Genomic DNA, 26,192 nt, shown 5'->3' on the forward strand with positions numbered 1-26,192 from the left:
GCTCTTTTCTCTTTTTATTCTCCCAGTATTCACACAATATTGTTTTATTTCACACAGTCCCTTAAGTATCATAGTCTTTTCTTCATTCTTTTTCATCCTTTTTTCTTTTTGTTCCTTGGGATAATTTCAAATGACTTATCTTTGAGTTCACTGATTCTTCTGCTTGGTCAAGTCTGCTTTTGAAACTCTGTTGAGTTCTTCAGTTCAATCTTTATCTCTAGGATTTTTGTTTTATTTATTCACGTGGTTTCTATTTCTTTGTTGAACTTCTCGTTTTGTTCATGCATTGTTTTTCTAATTTCATTTAGTTATCTGTGTGTTCTTGAAGTTCACTGAACTTCTTTAAGAGGATTATTCTGAATTCTTTGTTAGGTAGTTCATAGATTTCCATTTCTTTAGTGTCAGTTATTGAAGCTTTATTAGTTTCTTTTGGTCTTGTCATGTTTACCTGATTCTTTATGCTCATAGTATCTTTGCATTGGTATTTACACATTTGAATAAGTGGTCTCCTCTTCCAGACTTTACAGGTTTGTTTTGGCAGGGAAAGGCCTTCACTAGTTGACTTTGCTTAGGGGGAACTGGACGGATCAGCTTGTAGCATTTGTGGACATACACAGCTTGCTATTGAGGTCTCCAGTTTGGTGAGGTTCCTACCCATGTTCTGAGGCAAGGGGAGAGTTGCCACTGGCTGGTCTCTGCAGTTGGGTTGGCCAGCTGGCTAGGCTCCACATTGTAGTGGGACCACTAACTAGGCATCCTCGTTGGGTAGGGGTGCTGGCTGGACTTCACAGTCAGATGGGGCCATTAGCTGGGTTCTGTAGTTACCTCTGGTAGGATATGGTCTCAGGCTGTGTTCCCTGGAAGGACAGTAGCACTTGTTGGATTCTGCGGTTGGGCAAGGCCTCACGTTGTACTCTCTAACCGGATGTGGCCCTGGCAGGACTCCATGTTCTGGTGGGGCCACTGACATGGTTTCACTGTTGAATGGAGTTACAGGCTGTGCCCCAAGTTTGGGCAGAGTTGCAGACTATGCTTTGTGATCAGTTTGGGTACTGGATGTGCTCCTTTGTTGGATGAGGTCACTTGCCAGGCTGTCTGGTCAAGTGGGGCCTCCAGCTGCATCTCACAGATAATGCTCCATGGGGTTACCTTGCCTGGGCAAGGTTACAGGCTGTGTTTAGTAATTGGACAAGGCCATAGGTGAAACTCTGCTTCTAGATAGGGCTGTTAGCTGGGCCCCATAACTGGGAAGTACCTTAGACTGGGCTCCAAGCCTGCACAGGGTCACTGTTCAGGTTCCCTGGTCATGACAGGCCAGAGGCTATGCTCAACAGTTGGACAGGGCTGCTGGCTTGGCTCTCTGCCTGAGCAAGGCTGTAGTATGGACCCCACAGCCGCCTAAGTTCTCTGGCCAGTCTTTCTGGTCGAGCAGGATGGGAGTCTATGCTTAGCTGTTGAGCAGGGCTGCAGATTTACTCCCTTGCCCAGGCAGGGCCACATGACAGGCTCAAGAGCATGTATGACCACTTTTGGGGGGACACAAATCATGCAGAACTACCAACCAAGCTCCCTGGCCAGAAGAGCCACCAGCTAAGGTCTACAGATCCCTGGCTAGGATCTCTGCTCAGGTGCTGCTACAAGCAGGAATGCAGTCCACCAACATTCGAGTGCTGATTGCTATAAGCCATGCCCCCTTTCCCCATCTCTATCTGATCCCCAGTGGTCAAGCCCCCAGGTTCCCCAAATGATCCTCATGAAGACCTGACTGGGCAACCCTGGAAGCATCCTGCAACAGTAGGGGAGCTGAATATCCACTTTGGGTTCTCCTTTTCCCACAGAGAAACTATAGGCCAAGGGGATCACTCTGTGTGGTACTGTGCCTGGGGGAAATACAGTGCAATCCAAATGAAACCTCTCCTTTTACCCTTCTAATGTTCTTCTCAGTCTCTGTGGTTCAAGGACATGCGTCAGCCTCACCCTCAGGTTCTAAGCCATACTTCTAGAGATTTGGGCATATCTTTTGCCTTTCTAAGGTTCATGGTAGTTTTCATTAATTTAGAGGACTCATCAGGGCTAGACCCACAGAGAAGCCAAGTATCAAGTGCCAAGAAAGTGCAGTTATCTTCCTGAGAATTTTTATCAAATTTGTTTTTATATAAGAAAGTTATTAACAGTTATTAATGTTTTAATATGGACTTATTTTTCAGTCAACTAGCTTAGTTCCTAAGAGAATGCTAAAGTTGATGGGGGGAGGTGGGGGAGACACAGAACTTAAAAAAAAGAAAGGCCTAACCATGCCATAGGACAACACAGGCAGAAATCCCAGAGAGGGATGACACAGTATGACAAATGGTGATGGGCAGAGCAGAGATGAAAAAGGGGATCAAAACAAAACATGGAAAAATGATAAACACAGATTTCATCTGCTTCATAATTTTTCCAGGAATAATCCTCTTGTACACATCTTTGGTGCCTTTTTTAGTAACAACACATGTGTGTTTCTTTTTTATTCTTTTTGTTGTTTCCTTGGAATTTTAAATGCCTTTTAGCTCATAAACTTAATAAAAATACCACAGCATATTTTTTCAAAAGAATTTTCTGATCCAAGGAACTATTGCTTAATCAGACGGCCTGATGTTGGATTTATTTTTGCACTTCAGAAAAATTCTTCCTTAGGCAATGTCACAAAGATGCTACCTTAAAAATTCTTTAAAAAATAAGAAAGAGATGTTCTTCTTTCTAAAAGATTGGAAAATGATATCTGGTTTGAAAAATAAGGCAAGAGAAACGTTAGTAACAAATTCCCAAACCCAAGATGTAGACTCTTTGAACAAAGGAAAATATTTTGTATTTTATGCTTGAGTTCTGTTCTAAAATATTCAGTTGTCTAAATGCATAACTCTATATGAGGAAAATAGTTTGGAAGTTTCTCAGAAGAAACATCTGCCTGACTTATGGTCCTTCATTCATTTCTTAAAAAGTCTATTATTCTGGTATCTAAGATCTAAACAGAGGTGAAGCTGTGCACTCCAAAACTGAGTATATATAAATGAAATTATCTCGTTTTATTCCTTTACAACAAAACTTGATTGGATTTATTGAAGTGTTAATTTTCCCATCTGTCTAGGGTGGTATGATATTAGGTTGAGGTGAATATCTTAAGAGAAGCTAAAATAAAATAATGCACGCTTTTCTAAGAGGCTTTTCTGATAGACTCTTAAAAATGAAGTCAGAAAGATGAGAGGAATGAATATCAGCAGCTAGAAAAGAATGAAGTATACCTGACTCTTCTTTCTAAGACAGTTTCCTTGGTAGCCCTGAAAAATAATCACTTTGGAAATTTGAGGTCAGTGGTGTTAAGGAGTAAAGGATTATCTAAACCCTTATCTTCTGAATGATTCATATGACTCTGGTGTTAGACTTGTTTGTTCTGAACTGTTGTGTTGCAAAGCAGCACATAATAGAAAGAACCCTGCACTGACCACTGTGCAAGAATTGTTGAAACCCCTGCTCTTTCACTAAAGAGCTGTACATTGTTGGGTGAGTCATTCTTTGGTTTCTTGGTTTACACATTACACATAATAAAGGGGTTGGAACTATGCAGAACACCCCAAGAAGACTGTGCCAGGGAAGATGCTGAACTGATAGGACTTTGCTCCTTCTTTTCCTGCTTGAATCAGAAAAGATCCTTGCATGTCTATTTAACATAGTAGCTTCTATAAAGGCTTTTTTGAGACAGAAAGCTTAGCCTTAAAAAAGCATTAGCTTGGATGTTTCTAAATTTATGTTCGCCTTACAAACTGTGACTCTCTAAAATGTATTTGTCCATTCACTAATTCAGTGAAGTTTATGAGTTCTTTCAATGAGAGAACTCTGCCAAGAACTCTGCTAAGCCTTAGGGACACCACGGGGAATGAGAGGAGCAAGGTTCCTGATCTCAGATTTGATAATATCATGGAGAAAACTGACATCAGACAAGATCATTGAAGGTTGTGATAAATGCAATGATGAAAATAAACAGGCTGATGATAAAGAACAACTGGTTAAGGGAAGGGGGAAGCTAGTATGGATAGAGAAACTATTTACACCAGGGCAGTGAGGAACGTCTTCTCTAGATAGGGGAGGATTGAATTGAGACCTGAGGAGTGAAAAGGAGCCAGTCATGCAGAGAACTTTGGGACATCCTTCAGGGTAGATAGAATAGCAAGGGCCAAGATGTGGAGGTGAGAATGATCTAGGTATTTTTGGAAAAGTTAAAGGAAGCTATTATAGCATAGTGAATAGTGAAAAGTTGTTTGGATGAGCTTGAGGAAATAGGTAGAAAGCAGATCATGAAGGACCTTTTAAACCATGGTAAAAATTTGGGTTTTATTTAAAGTGTAGTAAGAAGCCACTGAAAGGTTTCAAGCAGAAGAAAAACATTGTCTCTGATGGGAGCACTCTCTATAACTTCCAGACTTTGTTTAACAATGTCTAGTGTTATTGGCTATCGCAAGGGATAAAATAAATTCCAAGAAAAAGAAATAGATAAAATAAATTTGAATTACCAAAGCATGTGATGTACCAAGACAATTAAATGAGGGAAAGAATGGTCTTTTCAACAAATGATGCTCGAACTACTGGATATCCGCACACAAAATAATTAAGTTGGATCCTCCCTTATATTATACTCAGAAATTAACTCAAACTGTGTCATAGAACTAAATGTAAGAGCTAAAACTATAAATGTCTTGGAAGACACCATAGGAGTAAACCTTCATGACCCTGGGTTATGCAAAGCCTTCTTAGATAACACCAGAATTACAAGTAACAAAAGGAAAAATAGATAAATTGTACTCCATTAAAATTAAAAGTTTTATGCATCAAAGAGCACCATCAAGAAAGTGAAAAGACTCCCATAGAATGGGAGGAAATATTATTTGCAAATTGTATATGATAAGGTACTGGTATCCAAAATATATAAAGAACTCTTACAACTCAATAATAAAAAGACAACCCAATTGAAAAATGAGCAGTCTTTAAACAGATATTTCTCCAAAGAAAATATACAGTTGGCAAATAAGCACATGAAAAGATGCTCAACATCATTAGCTGTTAGGAAAATGCAAATAAAGCTACAATGAGATACTGCTTCACATCCACTAGGGTGGTTATAATAAGGAAAAGAAAACAGAAAATAACAAGTGTTGATGAGAATGTAAAGAAATTGGAATCCTTATACATCATTGGTGGGGTGTAAAATTGTGCAGCCACTTTGTAAATCAGTTTGGCAGTCTCTCAAAATGTTAAAAACAGAGTTACCATTTGACCCATCAATTCTTGGTATATACCCAAGAGAATTGAAAACAGGATTCAAACAAAAACATTTACATGAATGTTCATAGCAGCATTATTTATGATAGCCAAAAAGTAGAAACAACACAAATGGTCATCAATTAACAAATGTCTATTAGTTAATGTAGTATGTTCACACAATGGAATATTATTTGGAAAAAAAAGAAGTAATATACTGATCCATGCCACAACATTGATGAACCTTGAAAACATTATGCCTAGCAGCCAGTCATGAGAGACCACATATTATATGAAATGTCCCAAACAGGCAAATCTCTAGAGACAGGTAGTGAATTAGTGGTTGCCTAGGGCTGGGGACGTTGGGAGGAAACTGGTAGTGACTGCTAGTGGGTACAGGGTTTCTTTTTGGGATGATGGAAGTTGATTCTAAAATTGATTGTGGTGATGGTTGCACAACAATGTGAATATACTAAAAACCATAACCTGTACACTTTAAATGGATTTATAATATGGTATGTGAATTATATCTCAATAAAATTGTTTAAAAAATATATGTGATGTGTTACTTCTGAGACAATACAGCTACTCTCAACAAAGTTTAAAATAATCAGTAGGGAATCCCAAATGCTTCCTCTGTGTTATAAGTAGGCTGAACATCAAGCCAACTATTATCTGTCAACATGACATTTATTTAAAAGCATTCTTACTTCTTTAATCATTGAAGAAATCTATTAAAACATGCACATTGTAGAAACTGCTGCTTTCTTTTCCAGTCTCTTCTGCAAGCCTCTGATTATACAAATGGGTTGCAGTGCGTCTTGTTAAACTTTTAAAACCCAACATTTTGGAGCAAAATATTACTTACACATTTCAGAACAAGCATGAAAATAAACCAGCCTAATATCAATGGAGGTTTACCACCACCACTCCCCAAAAGAAAAACAAACTATCTTTAAAGAGGAAAAAAGTGAACAGAAGAACCAGGGGAGATCTTTCCTATTATAATGACAGAAGAAAATGCAGCTTAGAGCACAGGTAACCCCTTTTCTCACATATAATGAGCTCTTCAAATATGTATGAAAGTTTACTGTGCAAAAGGTTCCTAGTAGATCCATATGTTCTATTTCCTAGAAGCTAAAAGGTAGTATAAAAATCTGCCACTACCCTTTGCCTTTTATTCACGAACTTTGGTTTTACTTCCAACAGATAGTAAATGTTCTTTAAGGTGTTGTTTATTTACAAATAAATACCTAGCAGACTAGCTACTGTCTGATTAAGGCTAAATATTTTCTACTTTGGGCATGCATTCTATCATTCATTTATTAAATATTTATTAAGCATCAATTATATGCTGGACACAGTTCTGGGCACTAATGTTACAACAATGAACTAAACAGACAAGGTCTCTGCTGTCATGCAACATGTAGTGTGGAAAGGTAGTGTGAACAAGAGTAATAATTTCTGATAGTGATAAGTGCTATGAAGAAAATAAAACATAGTAATGGGATAGAGAATGTCCTGATAAAGGGACTACTTTAATTGGGATGGCCACAGAAGGATTACATGAGGTTACATTGAGCCAGATGCCTAAGGATAAGAAGCCAGTCATGTGAATATCTGAAAAAAAGCTTTCTAGCCAGAGGAAACACCTAATGCAAATGCTGCAAGGTAGAAAGGGCATTTATTAAATGCTCTGTTTATAAAAAGGGGGTGGTGGTGGTCAAGTAGCTAGAGTATAGTAAATAACTGGGAAACACAATGTCAGAGAAATAGGAGGGAGGCAGATCATGTAGGGGATTATAGACCACGATAAGAGGTTTGAAGATTACTCTACTTGCAATGGACAGCCATATGGAAGGTTTTACACAGGGAGAGATGCTTGATTAACATTGTTGGTGATCATTTGTGTTATTTCGAAGAAATGGAATGTAAGGGTAAAAGTGGACCAAACCACTTAGAAGTCTGTGGCAGTCGTGTAGATGAAAAAATGATAGGGTGGTCTGGAACGCAGGGGAGCAATAGAGAGAGTAAATAATGATCAGATTCAAGACATCTTGGAGATAGAGTTGACTGGACTTGCTCATGGTTTAGATGTTGAGAAAGAGGGACAATATAATAAAGAATAAATCCTGGTTTTTAGGCAGAGCAACGGAGTGGTTGATCATACCATTAAGTGTGTAATAGGGTTACAAGTTGGTACTTACACATTTGCAAATATGTAATTTCTTTATTTCAGGTTCATATGGTTTTCCTCACAAGCCCTAACTTACTGATTAGTGAGGAGTGGTTGGGGAATTGGGGGAGACAGAGAGAAAATTTTTATATCCAATTCAGTTGAAAGCTTAATCTGTTCCTGTAATTTAGTCGTCTCTTTAGGTAGTGCTCAGACTCTTATGATGCTTAGTCTCTCAGATGTACCCATCTTCCACCTCCCTCTTTTACTCCTTTCTAATATTGAGTCTGTGTTTGCTGTGGTGACAAAGATGAGAAGGCCTTAGATCTAGAGGCAGGTATTATTCATACTGATTGGGACGTGATAATGTCCTTTGTCAGTTTGCTTACTGCCCACCCTCGTGGCCTTTGATGATGATGTCTCTAAGCTGGTAATTTTCATTTCTTTTTGGGGGGTGTTCCCTTGCTTAAATAGCCTGTCAGCCTCTACTAATCATTAGATCCCTCTGAGGTCTGTCTGTGATTTTCATTCAGCTCTAGCCCAAGCAGTCTGCTCTTCAGCCCTTACTACAGAGCCAAATCTTCCTAGAGTAATGGCCACCAATACACACATGCAAGCTCCCCAGGTGTTTCTTAGTTCCCTTCTACATCATATAGGAATCAAGGAGTAGCTCAGGAAAATATAACAATATGGTCTTCCTCATTTTGACTTTGCTGAGCAACCAAATTGATATAGCCATAAACCATGTGATAGCTAGAGAAAAGGTACCTTTTCTGAATCCTGAATGAGTAGTAGGGAACAAGGGTCTCTTTCTGCCAAAACTCAGAATGAGGGAAATCTGAACACCAGTGTCTCTCTGTCTCCCTCTTTGCCTTCCCAGATTCTCCTGGGGGCAAAGAAAAAGTCTTAAGCTTTCTCTTTACTTCCCCTATGTCATATCCTCATCCTTCTACCATCTAGTAAAAGCCTTAGAGTTCTACTGTGATAAATGGAAAGTGTGTCTTCTCTACAGTTTAAGACAGCCTTGTGTGCTGGGTGCCCCAGGCTCAGCTTGTGAAATGTTAAAGTCAGAAACAAAGAAAATAGAAATATCATCTCTTAATATATTCAACCCCTGTACATATGAATCCCTTGGGCTAAATAGGATGAAGTCCATGTAATCAAAAAGGCAAAATAGAAAAGTTTTTAAATAATTTTCAAAATATTGCCCTATTAACAAAGGAGATGGCGAAAACTGAGAAGCAGTTTAGGGGTTCAAGGAGGGAATTCCAAGAGTTCAGTTTGGGACACACAAAGTTTAAGATGCCCATTAGAAATTCAAGAAGAGATGTTGAAGGTAGATCAGAAAGTCAGTGGTGCAGTCAGGACAGGTGATATAATTTTAGGAAACATAAGAATGTAGATGGTCTTTAAAGCCACAGGGACGGGATGAGATCACCTAAAAAGAGAAGAGGGCACTCCAACATTAAATGGCTGGGCAGAGAAGGAGCCAGCATATAAGGAGATATAAGTAAGTGGAAAATCGGGGAAGTGTGCTGCCATAAAAACAAAGGTTTAAAAAAGTTTCAAGAATGAAAAAGAAGTTTCTGATAAAATGAGTTGGATAACCAGCCATTGGAGATGGCTATATGGAAGTCAGTTGGTGACCTGAAAAAGAGCAATTTCAGAGGTGTGGTAAGAACAAAAGCCCAAATGAAGAGAGAATGAGAGTAAGGAAATAGTGACAATGAGCATAAACAAGTCTTTCAAAAGTTTTTCTGTGAAGGGGGAGCAGAAAATGTTGCTAGAAAAGTACATGAGAAATCGAATGAGAGAATGGAAAAGACAAAAGGAAGGTAGGAAGGAAGGGAAGAACATGAGATCAAGGAAGGATTTTTTTTAATGAGTAATATTTAGCATATTTGAATACTATTGGAAATGATCCAGTCAAGAGAGAAAAATTGATAGTGCAAGTGAAAGGGGGATGTTTTCAGAAGAGAGAGCCTTGAATAGGTGAGAGGACATAGGCTTCTTATACGTGTAAGTGAGGAGCTGGCCTCAGGCAGGAAACAGAGACTTCTTTTGTAAGAGAAAAGAAGCAGAATATGTGGGTGCATAAGTAGGTGTATTGGAAAGTTGGGTGTTGGGAAGAGGAGATGGCTCTTGTTTAATTGCTACTATCTCTCAGATATGAAGCAAGGTTATTAACTTGAAAATGAGGAGGGAATGGAGGTTTGAAGATAGAGATGAATGTGTAAGTCATCTTTCAGAATAATAACAAATGTCTCAATTATACACATTTGTGAAACTTACTTATGCTTGTCACTTATGTCAGAGCTGTTATTTTTGCATTATCCACAAATTTTTCTTAATATTTAAATATATAATGTTTAAATATTAAATATATGATATTTAAATATATAACTTACAGTGATGCCTAAACTAAATTGTTGGTTGGCAGGTAGCATTGCCATGCCATGGTTTTCAGCTGATACCTGAGTATTTGAATTCAGTACCATTTTGGAGTACTGACAGGATAAAGGGATTTATGAATTCCCTGTTAGTATTGCAACAAAGGTCTAACATATTTTTTTAATTATAAAATTAAGTTGCATATTTACAAATTGAAGAAAAACTATCATCTCAATAGATGAAACAAAGAGAATTTAGTGGGCTTCCCTGGTGGCGCAGTGGTTGAGAGTCCGCCTGCCAATGCAGGGGACACGGGTTCGTGCCCCAGTCCAGGAAGATCCCACATGCCGCGGAGCAGCTGGGCCCATGAGCCATGGCCGCTGAGCTTGAGCGTCCAGAGCCTGTGGTCCACAACGGGAGAGGCCACAACAGTGAGAGGCCCAGGTACCGAAAAAAAAAAAAAAAAAAGCATTTAGTAAAATTTAACTTCCATACGTTGACTATGATACTTAATGGTGAAACTTAAAAGAAATGAGCAAAGGTCACTATTATTTACCATTTCTATTCCCCATTTACTCAGAGTCCCAGCCAGTACAGTAAAATGAGAGAAGTAATCTACAGACAGATTATTAGAATTCATGAGAGTTTAGCAAGATGCTATATATAAAATTAATATACTAAAAAAAGCTTCCATTCTTTTCTACCAGCAAGAAACAGAAAACTTTAAAAAATACATTTAAAAATAAAATCTAATACAATCAGCAAAAATTAAGTACCTAGGAATAAATCTAACAAAAGATTTGCAAAATTTTATTGAAAAAAAAGTGTGTAGTAGTTTATTAACAAAGATCTAAATAAATGGAGAGATATTTCATGGATAGGAAAACTCAATACCAAAAACATTTAACCCTCCTTATATATTCAGTACAGTTTCAGTCACAATCTCTACAGGATTTTTTTATATAACTGGATTGATGAAAAGTGGTTTTAAAATGTGTGTGGAAGATCAAAGGTCCAATATCAAGACAGTTTTCAAGAACAGGCTGTTGATGTTGGTGGGGAGTAGTATTTGAAAGGGAGAACTTGCCCTACCTTATATCGTAACTTATTATTGAACTAGTCATTTAGTCAGTGTCATTCATTCACAGATAGACAAATAGACCAATGGAAATAGAATGTAGACTCAGATCTAAGTATATTTTGAAACTTAAAGTTTAATAAATTGATTATGCATTGCAGATTTATAAGGAAAGGATGAAATATTCAGTAAATGGTACTGGTACAATTGGTTATCCAAATGGAAAAAAACAAATCTCTCCTTCACATCAAAGTACAAACACACAAAAGAATGAAATCCCAATTAGATTAAAGACCTAATTATAAAAATCAAAATTTTAAATTGGAGAATATTTTATGACCTCATGGAGGAAGGGGAAGCAGTAAGGATCTCTTAAACACTAAAAAAATAAAACAAGAAGAAAATATTGATGAATTTGACTACATTAAAACTTCAAATTTGTGTTAGTGAAAAATTATAGTGGACAAAGTGAGAAAATAAGCTCCAGGCTGGGAAAAGAGATTTGTGATATACAGAATGAATGAAATACAAGTATCAGGACATTAAGGACAGCCCAGTAGAATACTGGACAGAAGATGGGAACTAGAGATTCACATATAGATGTTGAATTACTGTATGAATAGATATTCATTCCTCCTTAATAATCAGGGACATGTGAATTGAAATCCCAAATAATACATCATTTTGCTCCCTTGAGACAGACAAATTTTAAGTCTGATAGTACCAAGCATTATGGAAGATTTGGAGTAATTGGAACTATTACTGGGAATATATATATATATATATATATACTGGGAATATATATTATTGGGAATATAAATTGGCAAAAGCACTCTGGAGAACAAGTTGGCAAAATCTTGTGTACTGAAAGGTGCATATATCCTACAAGCCAGCAATTCAACTCCAGGGTATATACCCTCGCCCAGAAAACTCTTGAGGTAGGCACATAGTGATATGTACAAGAGTGTTTATTGCAGCATTATCTGTAACAGAAAAAACAAAAAAACTACCAAAAATTCTTCACTAGGAAAATGGTTGAATAAGTTGTGGTTTGATAACAAAATGTAATCCTGTAGGAGTGAAAACAAAGTGTAAGTAAAGTAGAGACACTGAATAATTTCAAAAACAAAATGTTGTGTTCAAAAAATTTCAAAAGAATATATAAAGTGTGACACAGCTTATTGAAAGTTTGAAAAGATGCAAAATAACCATATAATATGTGGGAATATATACAAATGGAGTGAAAGTATAAAGAAATGCATGTGAATGATAAACAAATTGAGGACAATTGTTGCACCTGAGTGAGGGGGGAAGGTGATGTGTCTGGTAACATAAGTGTATATATGGGACTTCAGTTGTATGTATGTGTGTGTTTGTGTGTGTAGCTTCTGTTCCTTAAAGTGGGTGGTAGGTACATGGGTGCTCATTATACCTTTTAATATCTTCTATATATATATATATATATTTAAATATTACATAATGCACTTTAAAAAGACAACAGAAATTAGTGAGAACTGACATTTATTGAGCTCTTCAGTATGTCTACTCCTTTCTAAGCTTTGAATGCATTATCTCATTCAATCTTAGTAACCCTTTGAAGAAGTATTAATATATCCCTGCTATATAACAGGAAACTGAGGACTTTAGAAGTCAAATAGTCTACTTATGGTCATATAGCCGTTAGGTGACAGAGCCAGAACATGAAAGTACAGCTGTCTGACCTAAATGCTCATATCGTTAACCTCTATGAATGTTAATCAGCCTCTCTTAAAAAGTCCACGTTAACCACAAAGAAGTCTCATGTTAGTGCAACTATCATTTCAACCTCTGGATGCAGCTAGAACTACAGCAGTAGAACTTAACCACTTTGGCCTCTAAATTCAGCGGACTTTCTGAAGCTAGAAGAACATTTGCTCAGGAGCACAGGGCATGACTCATTTCCTTAGGTATCTGTTTATTCGTTCAACAAATATTTATCAAGAGCCTCTGCAGCACAGTGGTAAACCACAATTTATTTCTTGTCTGCATCATTTTTGCAGTTTGCCAAGCTTTGGGACGCAAATTTGAAATTTCCATTTTCATTTCCAACTAATGCAAGGAATGCTATGATTAATTGTTAGCTATTTTAGAACTTGCAGTCTGGCTTACTATGGATCTCATTTAAGCCTAACCATTGTTGACCTGCAAATTCACATGACATTTAAAATATTTTAGCCACTTCTTACTTTAATAAAGTGTTTATTGAAAACTTTTAGTCTACTTTTGTTTAAATAAAATACAGATTGAAGTGAAAATATTGTTTTAAACAGTTTGATATGACTGTCTCTTTTCTCTCCATGTATTTCCCCTCTCTCCTTTTTTTTTCCACAGATCAAATAATATTTGCTTAATCTTACACTTCATTGAGATTTTAAGATTCTCCTTGACAGTATGTTAGATATATGTTATAGTATTATACATTCAACAAGATGTTGAACCCATACTAGCTCATAGAACTGCTGAAATGGATGCATTTGGGTTAGCTTTAATTACATTATCGTTAATTCAATGGGTGTACTAAAACCAAGTCGTTTTCCCTCTGTAGTTAAGAACAGTTTAATTTGGTCTATCTTGGCCAGTTTGTTTATGTGAACTTTACTCACTAGTAACAGCTGGGCTTCTAAATCATCATGACCTCTTTTAAAATAATTATACAAACATAATATTGTTAAGAAGTAACCCTTGTTTTTACTTAGTGTTCAATTCAGTGATTATGTGATATAAGTATTTAAACATTCTTTCTAGTCCTATCTTTAACAATGTATTTCCTTTTTCATACTCGATATTCAGGGACCTGAAGGAACAGTGGGACTGCCAGGACAAAGAGGTCGTCCAGGGAAGAAGGTAATTTTTTTTTACGTCTTTTTATGCTGGTTTTCTTTCTTCTGACGTGCCCAGAGCTCCATAGCATACTGTGGTGTTTTTATTTGCACTGGAGATAAAACAATAAAGAACGATAAATTTGGCTTAAAAGGCACATTTGTATAAATTAATATTTAATTCCACTTAGGAGTACTTATTACCTTATTACTTATTATCTGAAGTCAAATTTTCTACTTTGTAGTTTCTGAAAAGATCTTTGCGTTTTCTTCTCCTGTTTACCTTAGTAGACCATGGACAGGAAAAGAGAGAAAAGAAAAATACTATAGACCATTTGTGCTATTTAGTAACAACATTAGTAAAATATTTAGGGGAGAGAAATATTAGAATTGTTTTTGGGTTTGTTTTAATTGTACTTTTCCAAATTGAAAAGGTTAATGATTGATTTTATCTTTCCTATACATTAACTAAGAAACACAAAGCAATATGTTTTATTTGCTTCCTTTATATCTTACTAAGAAAACGTGATGCCTTTGTAGAATTTAGTACAATATAATGAATAATTCATCCTTGGATAGAGTCAATAATTTGTTCAAGTATTGGTGAGACATAAAAATGATTTTCACGTTGTACTACAACAGTTTTGAATATGTTTACTATAATTAACTACAAATTACACCATATTCTAGTTCCCAAAATCGGATCTGTCATTTCTGTGAACATGCACCTTGTCCATCTTTTTCCTAATTTGGGGGCAGTATAAGATAATAAAAGATAAAAGTGAATGAGGTAAATTTTAGTTGCCATTCTTACCCATGAAAATAAGCCCAATATTGAAGTGTCTTTTCATCAAACATAATATTATGTCTAAATGATTTTACAAGTAGGACAGTGCAGGTCCTTACAACAGCCTGTGTCTTTGGGAGAGCCTGTGAATTATTATGAATAACCAAAAATTTCCTGACTGTGGTCACTGTTTAATTTTTCTTTGTATCTACTTGATTATCAATTATAGAACAGGTTGGTTCCAACATGCAGAAAATGAATTTTAATGTTTGAAAGCTGCTGTACTTTGGTATTAGAGAATGATTAGTTAGCCTGTTGGAAAACAGAAGGTAACTAGTTTTCAGAAGGATGTAAAATCATACAAAAACGTTACAGATTTTTAAACACAAACTCCAACCAAGTAAGTGATGATACTGAGTATACAGAACTGCACACTAGAGCCTTTTTGCATTAGACAGATCTTTGGGGCATTGAAATTCTCTGTAGAAACAGGTTTCTCATAGGACCTGTGTTTTCTCATGTCAGGAATAAATACATGCATGCATGCATTCGTACATAAATGCATAACAAATGTCAAAATAATAAAGTTGGTTTATTTGTAACTCAACATGAGCACCATATCTTCCCTGCTTGTTTGGCCAAAATTTTTAATATTCTTTTTTCCAAAATTACTTTTAATTATATCTTTAAGGTAAGCTAGGTAGCGATGGTATGTTATTATTGTCAGTGGTGGTCTGTAGTACTATTAAGTTAAAGCAAAGTTACTATTTATAGAATTTTGCTTACAGAATATCCTCTGGAGCCATTCAGGTATATGATATAGTTAATTAATCTGAGTATAAGTTTGTTTTTTTCTTACTTTTCTCTCTTACTAATGGCATCCACAGGGTGATAAAGGACAAATGGGGCCCACAGGAGAAATTGGAAGCAGAGGTGCTCCTGGACAAATTGGGGAAAGTGGTCCTAAAGGTGCCAGAGGAACTAGAGGTGCTGTGGTCAGTATTTGATTTGTCTCCAGAACTGAGTTCACTGTGGATGGAAAAGAAATGTATCCATGTCCTAAAGGCTCTGTCCCTTGATTAATTTTACAGAGAAAGCAATAGTTCCATTGAAAATAATCTACCTCCATGGGATGTGGAGAATTGTAAGCATTCCACAGTACCTAAATGGCTTAGTGGTTTCTGGACATGAAAGAGGAAAGGGGGAAAAGAATCTCAAAATGGAAATAAAATATGAAATAAGGTTTTAAAAAATCAGATTATAACTCCTAAGTAGGAAAGTATATATGCCTTGTACTTGAAATCAGGATTTAATATCTGTATAAAATTATGCTGCCATGGTTGACAAATTGCTTTGAAAATTACTTGAAAATGGGTTTTCTTTATATGCTTGGACTCCACATGCTTATCTGGAGATTATTTTTCTAACCAGCTGTGATAAGTCTCCAAAACATCTACTAATTTTTAATCTTTTGTATGAATTTTACATGATGTTGGAAACAAGGTAGCATGATGCTTTTGAACCTGTAATAGCAAAATTATATTGCTAATATATTTGGACCTGTTCAGAAAATCACAGCAGAAGAGTTGCAAAATATTTAAGAGATTATCCAATTTAGTCTTTTGACTATTTCGTAAACTTATTTACAAAATGCGAATGTATTCACTATCTCCATTTGAATGTCACAAGTGACTTTTCACCAAGGCCTTCTGGAGAGCATTGCATAATCCATCTGTTGTCTGAGGAACATTTCCCTCAGGCTCATTTTTTTTTTTTTTTTTTTTTTTTTTTTTTTTTTTGTTTTTGAGCTGCATGAGCTGCTTGTAAATTTTGGAGATTAATCCTTTGTCCGTTGCTTCATTTGCAAATATTTTCTCCCATTCTGAGGGTTGTCTTTTGGTCTTGATTATGGTTTCCTTTGCCCTCAGGCTCATTTTTTTTTTTTTTGTTTTTGAGCTGCATGAGCTGCTTGTAAATTTTGGAGATTAATCCTTTGTCCGTTGCTTCATTTGCAAATATTTTCTCCCATTCTGAGGGTTGTCTTTTGGTCTTGATTATGGTTTCCTTTGCCCTCAGGCTCATTTTTTTTTTTTTTGTTTTTGAGCTGCATGAGCTGCTTGTAAATTTTGGAGATTAATCCTTTGTCCGTTGCTTCATTTGCAAATATTTTCTCCCATTCTGAGGGTTGTCTTTTGGTCTTGATTATGGTTTCCTTTGCCCTCAGGCTCATTTTTTTTTTTTTTGTTTTTGAGCTGCATGAGCTGCTTGTAAATTTTGGAGATTAATCCTTTGTCCGTTGCTTCATTTGCAAATATTTTCTCCCATTCTGAGGGTTGTCTTTTGGTCTTGATTATGGTTTCCTTTGCCCTCAGGCTCATTTTTTTTTTTTTTGTTTTTGAGCTGCATGAGCTGCTTGTAAATTTTGGAGATTAATCCTTTGTCCGTTGCTTCATTTGCAAATATTTTCTCCCATTCTGAGGGTTGTCTTTTGGTCTTGATTATGGTTTCCTTTGCCCTCAGGCTCATTTTTTTTTTTTTTGTTTTTGAGCTGCATGAGCTGCTTGTAAATTTTGGAGATTAATCCTTTGTCCGTTGCTTCATTTGCAAATATTTTCTCCCATTCTGAGGGTTGTCTTTTGGTCTTGATTATGGTTTCCTTTGCCCTCAGGCTCATTTTTTTTTTTTTTGTTTTTGAGCTGCATGAGCTGCTTGTAAATTTTGGAGATTAATCCTTTGTCCGTTGCTTCATTTGCAAATATTTTCTCCCATTCTGAGGGTTGTCTTTTGGTCTTGATTATGGTTTCCTTTGCCCTCAGGCTCATTTTTTTTTTTTTTGTTTTTGAGCTGCATGAGCTGCTTGTAAATTTTGGAGATTAATCCTTTGTCCGTTGCTTCATTTGCAAATATTTTCTCCCATTCTGAGGGTTGTCTTTTGGTCTTGATTATGGTTTCCTTTGCCCTCAGGCTCATTTTTTTTTTTTTTGTTTTTGAGCTGCATGAGCTGCTTGTAAATTTTGGAGATTAATCCTTTGTCCGTTGCTTCATTTGCAAATATTTTCTCCCATTCTGAGGGTTGTCTTTTGGTCTTGATTATGGTTTCCTTTGCCCTCAGGCTCATTTTTTTTTTTTTTGTTTTTGAGCTGCATGAGCTGCTTGTAAATTTTGGAGATTAATCCTTTGTCCGTTGCTTCATTTGCAAATATTTTCTCCCATTCTGAGGGTTGTCTTTTGGTCTTGGTTATGGTTTCCTTTGCCCTCAGGCTCATTTTAAGTGTTCCATTCCTTACTGCCATCTTACTATTCCAGGTCATTCTTACTTTCTTTTATTTTAATTACTAATATTTTCCTATCTTTGGCTTATGCATTCAGAAACATTATATAATGTGATTGATTTTTAAATATTTTTCCAGTTTTATTGAGATATAATTGACATATAGCATGTATAAGTTTAAGTGTACGGCATAATGCTTTGATTTACATACATCATGAAATGATTATCACAATACGTTTAGTGAATATCCATCATCTCATACAGATATAAAATTAAATAGAAAAAATACATATTTTTCTTTGTGATGAGAACTCTTGGGATTTACTCTCTTAAGTTTCGTATATAACATGTAGTAGTGATAATTATGTTTATCATGTTGTACATATATCCTAAGTACTTATTTATCTTAGAACTAGAAGTTTGTCCCTTTTGACTGTCTTCATCCCGTTTTCCATCCCCTACCCTCCAGCTCTGTTAACCACAAATCTGATCTCTTTTTCTATGAGTTGGGTTTTTTTTTGAAGTATAATTGACTTACAACACTAGAGTAGTTCCTTTTACACAACATAGTGTTCAATATTTCTATACATTTCAAAACAGTCACCACAATAAGTCTAGTTATGTCTAGTTACAATATTGCACATACAAAAATATCACATATTTATTGACTGTATTCTCCACACTGTACATTTCATAACTGTGACTCATTTATCTTGCAACTGGAAAATAGTCTCCCTTACCTATGTCTTTCCTCCTGCCATCACCCTGCCTTCTGGCAACCACCTACTTGTTCTCTGTATCTATAACTCTGTTTTTGTTTTCTGTTTGTCATTTGTTTTGTTTTTTAGATTCTACATATAAGTTATATCACACTGTATTTGTTTGATTTATTTCACTTAGCATAATTACCTCTAGGTCCATCCATGTTGTCACAAATATCACGATTTCATTCTTTTTATGGCTGAGTAATATGCCATAGTATATTTTTATCATATCTTCTTTATCCATTCATCTATTGATGGGCACTTAGGTTGCTTCCATATCTTGGCTATTGTAAACAATGCTGCAATGAACATAGAGGTGCTTATATATTTTCTAATTAGTGTTTTCATTTTCTTTGGATAAATACTTGGGAGTAGAATTGCTGGATTATATGGTAGTTCTATTTTTAATTTTAATTTTTTGAGGAGCCTCCATACTGTTTTCCATAGTGGCTGCACCAATTTATATTCCTACCAACAGTGCACAAGGGTTCCCTTTTCTCCACATCCTCACCAACACGTGTTATTTGTTGTCTTTTTGATAATAGCCATTCTGACAGGTGTGAGGTGATCATTCATTGTGATTTTGATTTTGATTTGCATTTCCCTGATGACTAGTGATGTTGAGCATCTTTTCATGTGTCTGTAGGCTATCTGTATGTCTTCTTTGGAAAAATGTCTGTTTAGATCCTCTGCCCATTTTTAAATTGGGTTGTTTTTTTGATGTTGAGTTGTATGAGTTCTTTGTATATTTTGGATATTAACCCCCTATCAGATTTATTGTTTGCTACTTCTCCCATTCAGTAGGTGGCCTTTTTGTTTTATTGATAGTTTCCTTGGCTGCACAAAAGCTTTTTTGTTTGATATTGTCTATTTGTTTATTTTTGCTTTTGTTTATTTTGCCTGAGGATACATATCCAAAAAAATATTACTAAGACCAGTGTTAAAGAACACACTGCATATGTTTTCTTCTAGAAGTCTATGGCTTCAGGTCTTACGTTTACATTTACATTTCAGGTCTTCAGGTCTTTAATGAATGTATGGTGTGAGAGTAGTCCAGTTTGATTCTTTTGTATGTAGCTGTCCAGTTTTCTCAGCACCATTTATTGAAGAGGCTGTCTTTTCCCATTGTGTATTCTTGAGGCCTTGGTCATAGATTGATTGCCCATAGAAGTATGGGTTCATTTCTGGACTCTCTATTTTGTTCCATTGATCTATGTGTCTGTTTTTGTGCCTGTACCATACTGTTTTGATTACTGTAGCTTTGTATAGTATTGTTTGAAATCAGGGAGTGTGATACCTCTAGCCTTGTTTTTCTTTCTCAAGCAATCTTGAAACTGATTGAAAAAAATCAGTTTTGGCTATTTGGGGTCTTTTGTGTTTCCACACAAATTTTTAAATTATGTGTTCTAGTTCTGTGAAGAATGCCACTGGTATTTTGATAGATATTGCATCAAATCTGTAGACTGCCTTGGGTAGTATGATCATTTTAACAATATTAATTCTTCCAGTCCATGAACACAGTATATCTTCCCATCTGTTTGTGTTGTTTTCAGTTTCTTTTCTTCAGTGTCTTATAGTTTTCTGAGTACAGGTCTTTTACCTCATTAGTTAGATTTATAATAAAAGTGGTGAGAGTGGGCATCCTTGTCTTGTTCCTGATCTTGGAGGAAATACTTTCAGCTTTTCACCATTGAGTATGATGTTAGCTGTGGGCTTGTAATATGTGGGCTTTATTATGTTGAGATAATGTAATTAACTTTTAATAAACTTGAGAATGAATTGATCCAAAGAGTACTGTCTTCAAAGTAGGCTCCTACTTTGGATTTTCTCTAAAAAGAATAGTCACTTTTTAAATTTTGACACGTTTCCAAACTACCTTCCCAAGAGGTTTCACCAAATTTACATGCCCACCACCAGGAATACTTCATATTAATCCTTTTGATGTTTGCCAATCTGATAAATGAAAAAGTGTATCTCATTTTCTTTCTTACAATTTTCCTGATTGCAACTAAGTAATTTGTATTTTTTTCTCTAGAAATTACCTGTTCATATGCACTTTACATGTTTTTCTATTAGGTTGTTGTCTTTTTCTTAATTTCAATAATACCTTACATAATTTAGATAATATACTTTTGTTAAAGTGTCGCTAATATATTACAAATATATTTCCCTTTCTGTCATTTATCTTTTAATATTGTTTATAGTATCTTTCACTGGACAGAGGTTTTAATTATTACAGTCAAATTTGTCAGTCTTTTTGTTTACATTCTAGGTTTTATTTGTTCATTAGAAATGACTTCCCTACATAAAGTGCATAAAAATATTCTCCCATATCCTTCTTCTAATATTTTTATAGCTTTATTTTTACCCTTAACCCTTTTAAAGCATACAGAGTTTTTGTTTTGTTTTGTTTGCTATGATATAAGTTGTAAAGGACTAATTTTTCTTTTTCCCAAATTCTTAGCCAGTTGTCGCAATGCTATTTATTTATTTAAATTTATTTATTTATCTATTTATTTATGGCTGCTTTGGGCCTTCGTTGCTGTGCGCAGCTTTTTCTAGTTGCAGTGAGCAGAGGCTACTCTTTGTTGTGGTGCGTGGACTTCTCATTGTGGTGGCTTCTCTTGCTGCAGAGCACGGGCTCTAGGTGTGTGGGCTTCAGTAGTTGTGGCACACAGGCTTAGTTGTTCCACAGCCTGTGGGATCTTCCCGGACCAGGGCTGGAACCCATGTCCCCTGCATTGGCAGGTGGATTCTTAACCACTGTGCCACCAGGGAAGCCCCAATACTATTTTATAAACAATCTATTTCCCACTTTTCTGAAATGCTACCCTTACTGTAAGCTACTCTTAAATAATGGTCTGTTTTCACTTCTTTTCTCGATTTTTTAGTGTGTTCCTAGGTCAGTACCACACCATTTAAATAACTGTATCATTACAGTATCATTTGAGATCTATTAGGGCAAATACTTCATGATTTATATTTCTGAATAGTTTGGCTCTTACTATGATCTTTTTCCTCTTTCATGTGAACTTCAGAATCAACTTAGCAAGTTCCTTTAATATTGAATCATTCACTGTAGAAACACCATATGTCTTTTTATTTACTTATACCTTGTATATCCTTCAATAAAGTTTTGTTATTTCCTTTATCTCTGTTCTTAACATCTATCTTATTAGGTTCATTGTTAGCTTCTTATAGATTTTGTTGTTTTTAAGGTAATCCTTTTTCTATTACATCTTCTAATTATGCTGTGTAAAATACCTTTTTAAAAAAACTTTATATTCATTTGAATGAATTTTGATGATTCTCAGGGTTCTTTAGGTAAATAATGGTATCATCTCATATTTATTATCCTTACTTATTACATTGATTAGAACTTCTGGTTAGTGTAGTATTTGGCTAGTCACATACTTATTCTGTGCCTTAACTTCCTTATCTCCTATTTATTTTGGGACTCAAATAGGAGAGTTGATAGGGAAACTTTGATAATATTAAAGATAGGACATTTTTAAGAGTGTTATTTTTGCTTTTTTCAGTTGTCTGAGTTATCTTTTCAGTAGTTTAGGAACATTTACAGATTTGCCTTTAACTTACATGTTTCCTCATCTGTGTGATATTGATAATAAGAGTAATTAATAGGGTAAGTATTATACATAAGTTGTCAACCAATTCTATTTTAACAACTTTGACCAGAGCTGAAACTGTGTTCATCAGAGCATCTGAAACTAGCAGTGAGTAGTGTTCTTGATCCTATCATAACAATACTAAAAACTATCAGAATTCACTCTAGTATTTAGCGATGCATGTTTACCACAAACTTTGACAGATACAAACTATATTTCCAAGAATTTGCTGGAAGCCTACAGCATTCTGGCAACTGAAAGTATTTATCTTAATATGATTAAGGATGTTCATACCAGAAGTAAACCAAAGAAACATATTTTTGTGGAACTTACGTGGTTCAGAAGTAAAATAAGATGAAAGTTGGAGAATTATGTTTTGTTTTCCCATTTCAGACTAGGTGAAATATCATACCTTAAAAATCTAAATTTTAAATAATAGGAATACAAGGTTAATGATTTAAACAATTGTCTGTTTTCTTTCTAACGTTTACTTTGTTTTTAGGGACAGTTAGGATTGATGGGACCTTCTGGAGAACCAGGAATTCCAGGATATAGGGTAAGCATTTCTAATTGGAAATAAGAAGTGTATATTTTTATAAAAACATTCCATGAAGATGTCATCCCAAATATACAAACTCGATGAAATTTCCTGATAAACCTTTCTAACATATTTGGGTCTCATGCCCCTGTAGAGTGAATCCTGTTCTTCTTTCAGAATAGTGCAATATCTAATAGTGTGGCCATAATGGTATTAGGTAGAGCACATACAAATGATATGGAGACTGTCTACTTACTTGTCCTTCTGGTAGGGCCATGAAGGTCAACCAGGACTTTCTGGGTTGCCAGGACCTAAAGGAGAAAAGGTGTGTATGAATATATTGACTTATTTACCATAAAATTAAATACTGAATTCATGTGTTCTTTCTGAAAGTATGTATGGAAACATTTTCAAAGAATAAAAAAAGCACTTTAAACTTGGGAAGTATTATAAATTCTAGAAGAAAAATAAATATCAAGGGGCAAAAACTTAAACAAATTATTAAAAAGTCTTTGATAGGTTGTTTCAAGATTGAGGTGAAATGATATATGTTATAGTACTTAGCAATCTGTAAAAGTTTGTAAAACTAATATTAATTGCTGAAAGCGATTGTGAGACTATAGATTAAATGACTAACTATATACATTTATAGTAAAATTTTTTATGAATTAAGAATAACTGCAGCAGTACTCTTCTTGGTTTGTAGTATCATTGGAAAACAGACACTTTGAGAAAATTAGTAAAGTGCTTTTTATGTAATTAAAGCAGAATGACACTTCCAAAGAGAACCATGTATGAATTACAACCATGTATAAATTATCATGTGCTAAGTTTTGTAGATAAAAGTTTTTCATTTAAAAAAGATAAAACCAGATTGCATATTTTATAACATATTAGGAAATAATAGGCTTCATATTTCAAAGTTTATTTTATTAATTTAGTTTTGTTTATAAATCATCTTCATCATAGGGTTATCCAGGAGAAGATAACACAGTCCTAGGACCACCTGGGCCTCGAGGTGAACCAGTAGGTTTTTCCTAAAATTATTTTGATGTTTTAAGATAAAACACAGTTACTACAATAGATTCACAACACCAATTACATCTTTTCAAGGAGTTTTATTTAGTTACTTTTATAACATGGTTTTATACAAGAGCACTATTTGCAGTAATCTGCAATTTTATAATCTAAATATATAATCAATTTTATTATCTAAATATAAAAACTGTTTATATTCAGGTCAAGATCCTTAGCATAGTATAGAAGTTTAAAACAGTAACTTTCCAAATCTAATTTGTGGCATTAAATGCATGATAACAACTTTTTTACAGAGATTATCAAAAAATCACATACTCTAGACATTTAGGGCAGATACTTCTTTATACATCAAATTCAGATTTATTTCTAACAGATTTTTAAAAATCTGATCTGTATCCTTTCCTATAGTAGTTTACACACAGTTGCCAAATGATTTCAAAACTCATCTAACCAGTTATTAGAGCCACTGTTCTTTAAAGATTATCAGTCTATAGTCTTCTAATAAACATTGTAAAGACTAGCTGTAACCATGATATTTTTAAAGTAGCTATTTTGTCTTTGATTATCTGAATAACTGTCTCTGTTCATGTTTGATTAAAACAGTCTTAAAGTCTATATGTAAATTAAATGGGTAAAACAAAAATGCCTAGTTCACAGAAATAAATATAATTGGTTAAATTTTCCATACTTCACATGATATAATATAGGATAAAAGAATCCTAAAACAGAAGAATCAAAATATATAGTCGCTCGTGATATTTTGATCTGACTCTTTGGAGATGGTTGAAAGGTATACTTTGTTTTAGAAACAGGAAAGATTCTAGAGTTTTTCTCATAAAATCAAGCCAACTCATATAGAGGCAAACTCATCTAATAAGAATATATAAAATTCTTTATCAGAAACGATCAACAAAATGAAAAGACACCTTCTGAATAAAGAAAATACTTTCAAATAATATAACCAATAAGGGGCTAATATCCAAAATATATAAGCATTTCATTACAACTCAACAGCAAAAACACAAACAACCCAATTAAAAAATGAGCAGAAGACCTAAATAGACATTTTTCCAAAGAAGACATACAGATGGCCAACAGGCACATGAAATGTTGCTCAACATCACTAATCATCAGGGAAATGCAAATCAAAACCACAATGAGATATCACCTCACACCTGTCAGAATGGCTATCATCAAAAAGACCACAAATTACAAATGTTGGTGAGGATGTGGAGAAAAGGGAACCTTGTGCACTGTTGGTGGGAATGTAAATTGGTGCAGCCACTGTGCAAACAGTATGGAGGTTTCTCAAAAAACTAGAAATAGCACTACCATATGAGCCAGCAATTCCATTCCTGGGTATATATCCAGAAAAAAAATAGAAACTCTAATCAGAAAAGATATGTGCACCCCAATGTCCATTGCAGCAATGTTTACAATTACCAAGATAATGAAAGCAACCTAAGTGTCCATCAACAGATGAACTGATAAAGAAGATGTAGCGTGTGTGTGTGTATATATATAGTGTATCTGTGTATACATGTAGTATGTGGAGATTATTGTGCTAAGTGAAATAAATCAGACAGAGAAAGACAAATGCTGTATGACATCACTTATATGTGGAATCTAAAAATGAAACAAAATAGTGAATAGAATACAACAAAAAAGAAGCAGACTCACAGATATAAAGAGCAAACTAGGGGTTACCAGTGGGGAGGGAGAAGTGGGGAGAGGCAAGATAGGTTTAGGGGATTAAAAGGTACAAACTGCCATGTATAAAATAAATAAGCTACAAGGATATATTGTATGACACAGGGAATATAGCCAACATTTTATAATTACTATAAATGGAATATAACCTTTAAAAATTGTGAATCACTATGTTGTACACCTGAAACTTACATAATATTGTATATCAAGTATACCTCAGTTGAAGAAAAAGAATTCCAAGTTACCCCAAAACTTATGTAAATTTAGGAAATAAATCATTAAGAGATGGAATGATACTTTTTAAATTCTTTATCAAATGTATTCTAGTCTCTCTAAACCTCTGAGAGACAAAAATATGGAAACTGTGCAGAAATGTACAATGGAATATTAACTCAGCCATAAAACAGAATGAAATAATGCCATTTGCAGCAACATGAATGGACCTAGAGATTGTCATACTGAGTGAAGTAATTCAGATAAAGACAAATATATGATATCACTTATATGTGGAATCTAAAAAAAATGATACAAATGAACTTATTTACAAAACAGAAATAGAGTCACAGATGTAGAAAACAAACTTATGATTACCAGGGGGGAAAGCAGGGGGAGGGGGGCAGATAAACTGGGAGACTGAGATTGACATGTACACACCACTGTATA

General features: G+C 34.9%; 1 protein-coding gene across 1 annotated transcript in view; it reads left to right on the forward strand.

The window, feature by feature from the left end:
• The window catches only part of COL24A1 (collagen type XXIV alpha 1 chain), a 377,122-nt gene that overhangs the window by 271,669 nt on the left and 79,261 nt on the right, over positions 1-26,192 (forward strand). Inside the window, exons 38-42 of the mRNA XM_024767884.1 lie at positions 13,767-13,820; positions 15,470-15,577; positions 22,746-22,799; positions 23,053-23,106; positions 23,751-23,807. Of these exons, the coding sequence (XP_024623652.1) occupies positions 13,767-13,820; positions 15,470-15,577; positions 22,746-22,799; positions 23,053-23,106; positions 23,751-23,807 (327 nt within the window). The remainder of the gene's footprint in view (positions 1-13,766; positions 13,821-15,469; positions 15,578-22,745; positions 22,800-23,052; positions 23,107-23,750; positions 23,808-26,192) is intronic.

This window comes from Neophocaena asiaeorientalis, unplaced genomic scaffold (assembly GCF_003031525.2).
Source record: "Neophocaena asiaeorientalis asiaeorientalis breed wild unplaced genomic scaffold, Neophocaena_asiaeorientalis_V1.1 scaffold546, whole genome shotgun sequence".
Classification (NCBI taxonomy): Eukaryota; Metazoa; Chordata; class Mammalia; order Artiodactyla; family Phocoenidae; genus Neophocaena; species Neophocaena asiaeorientalis.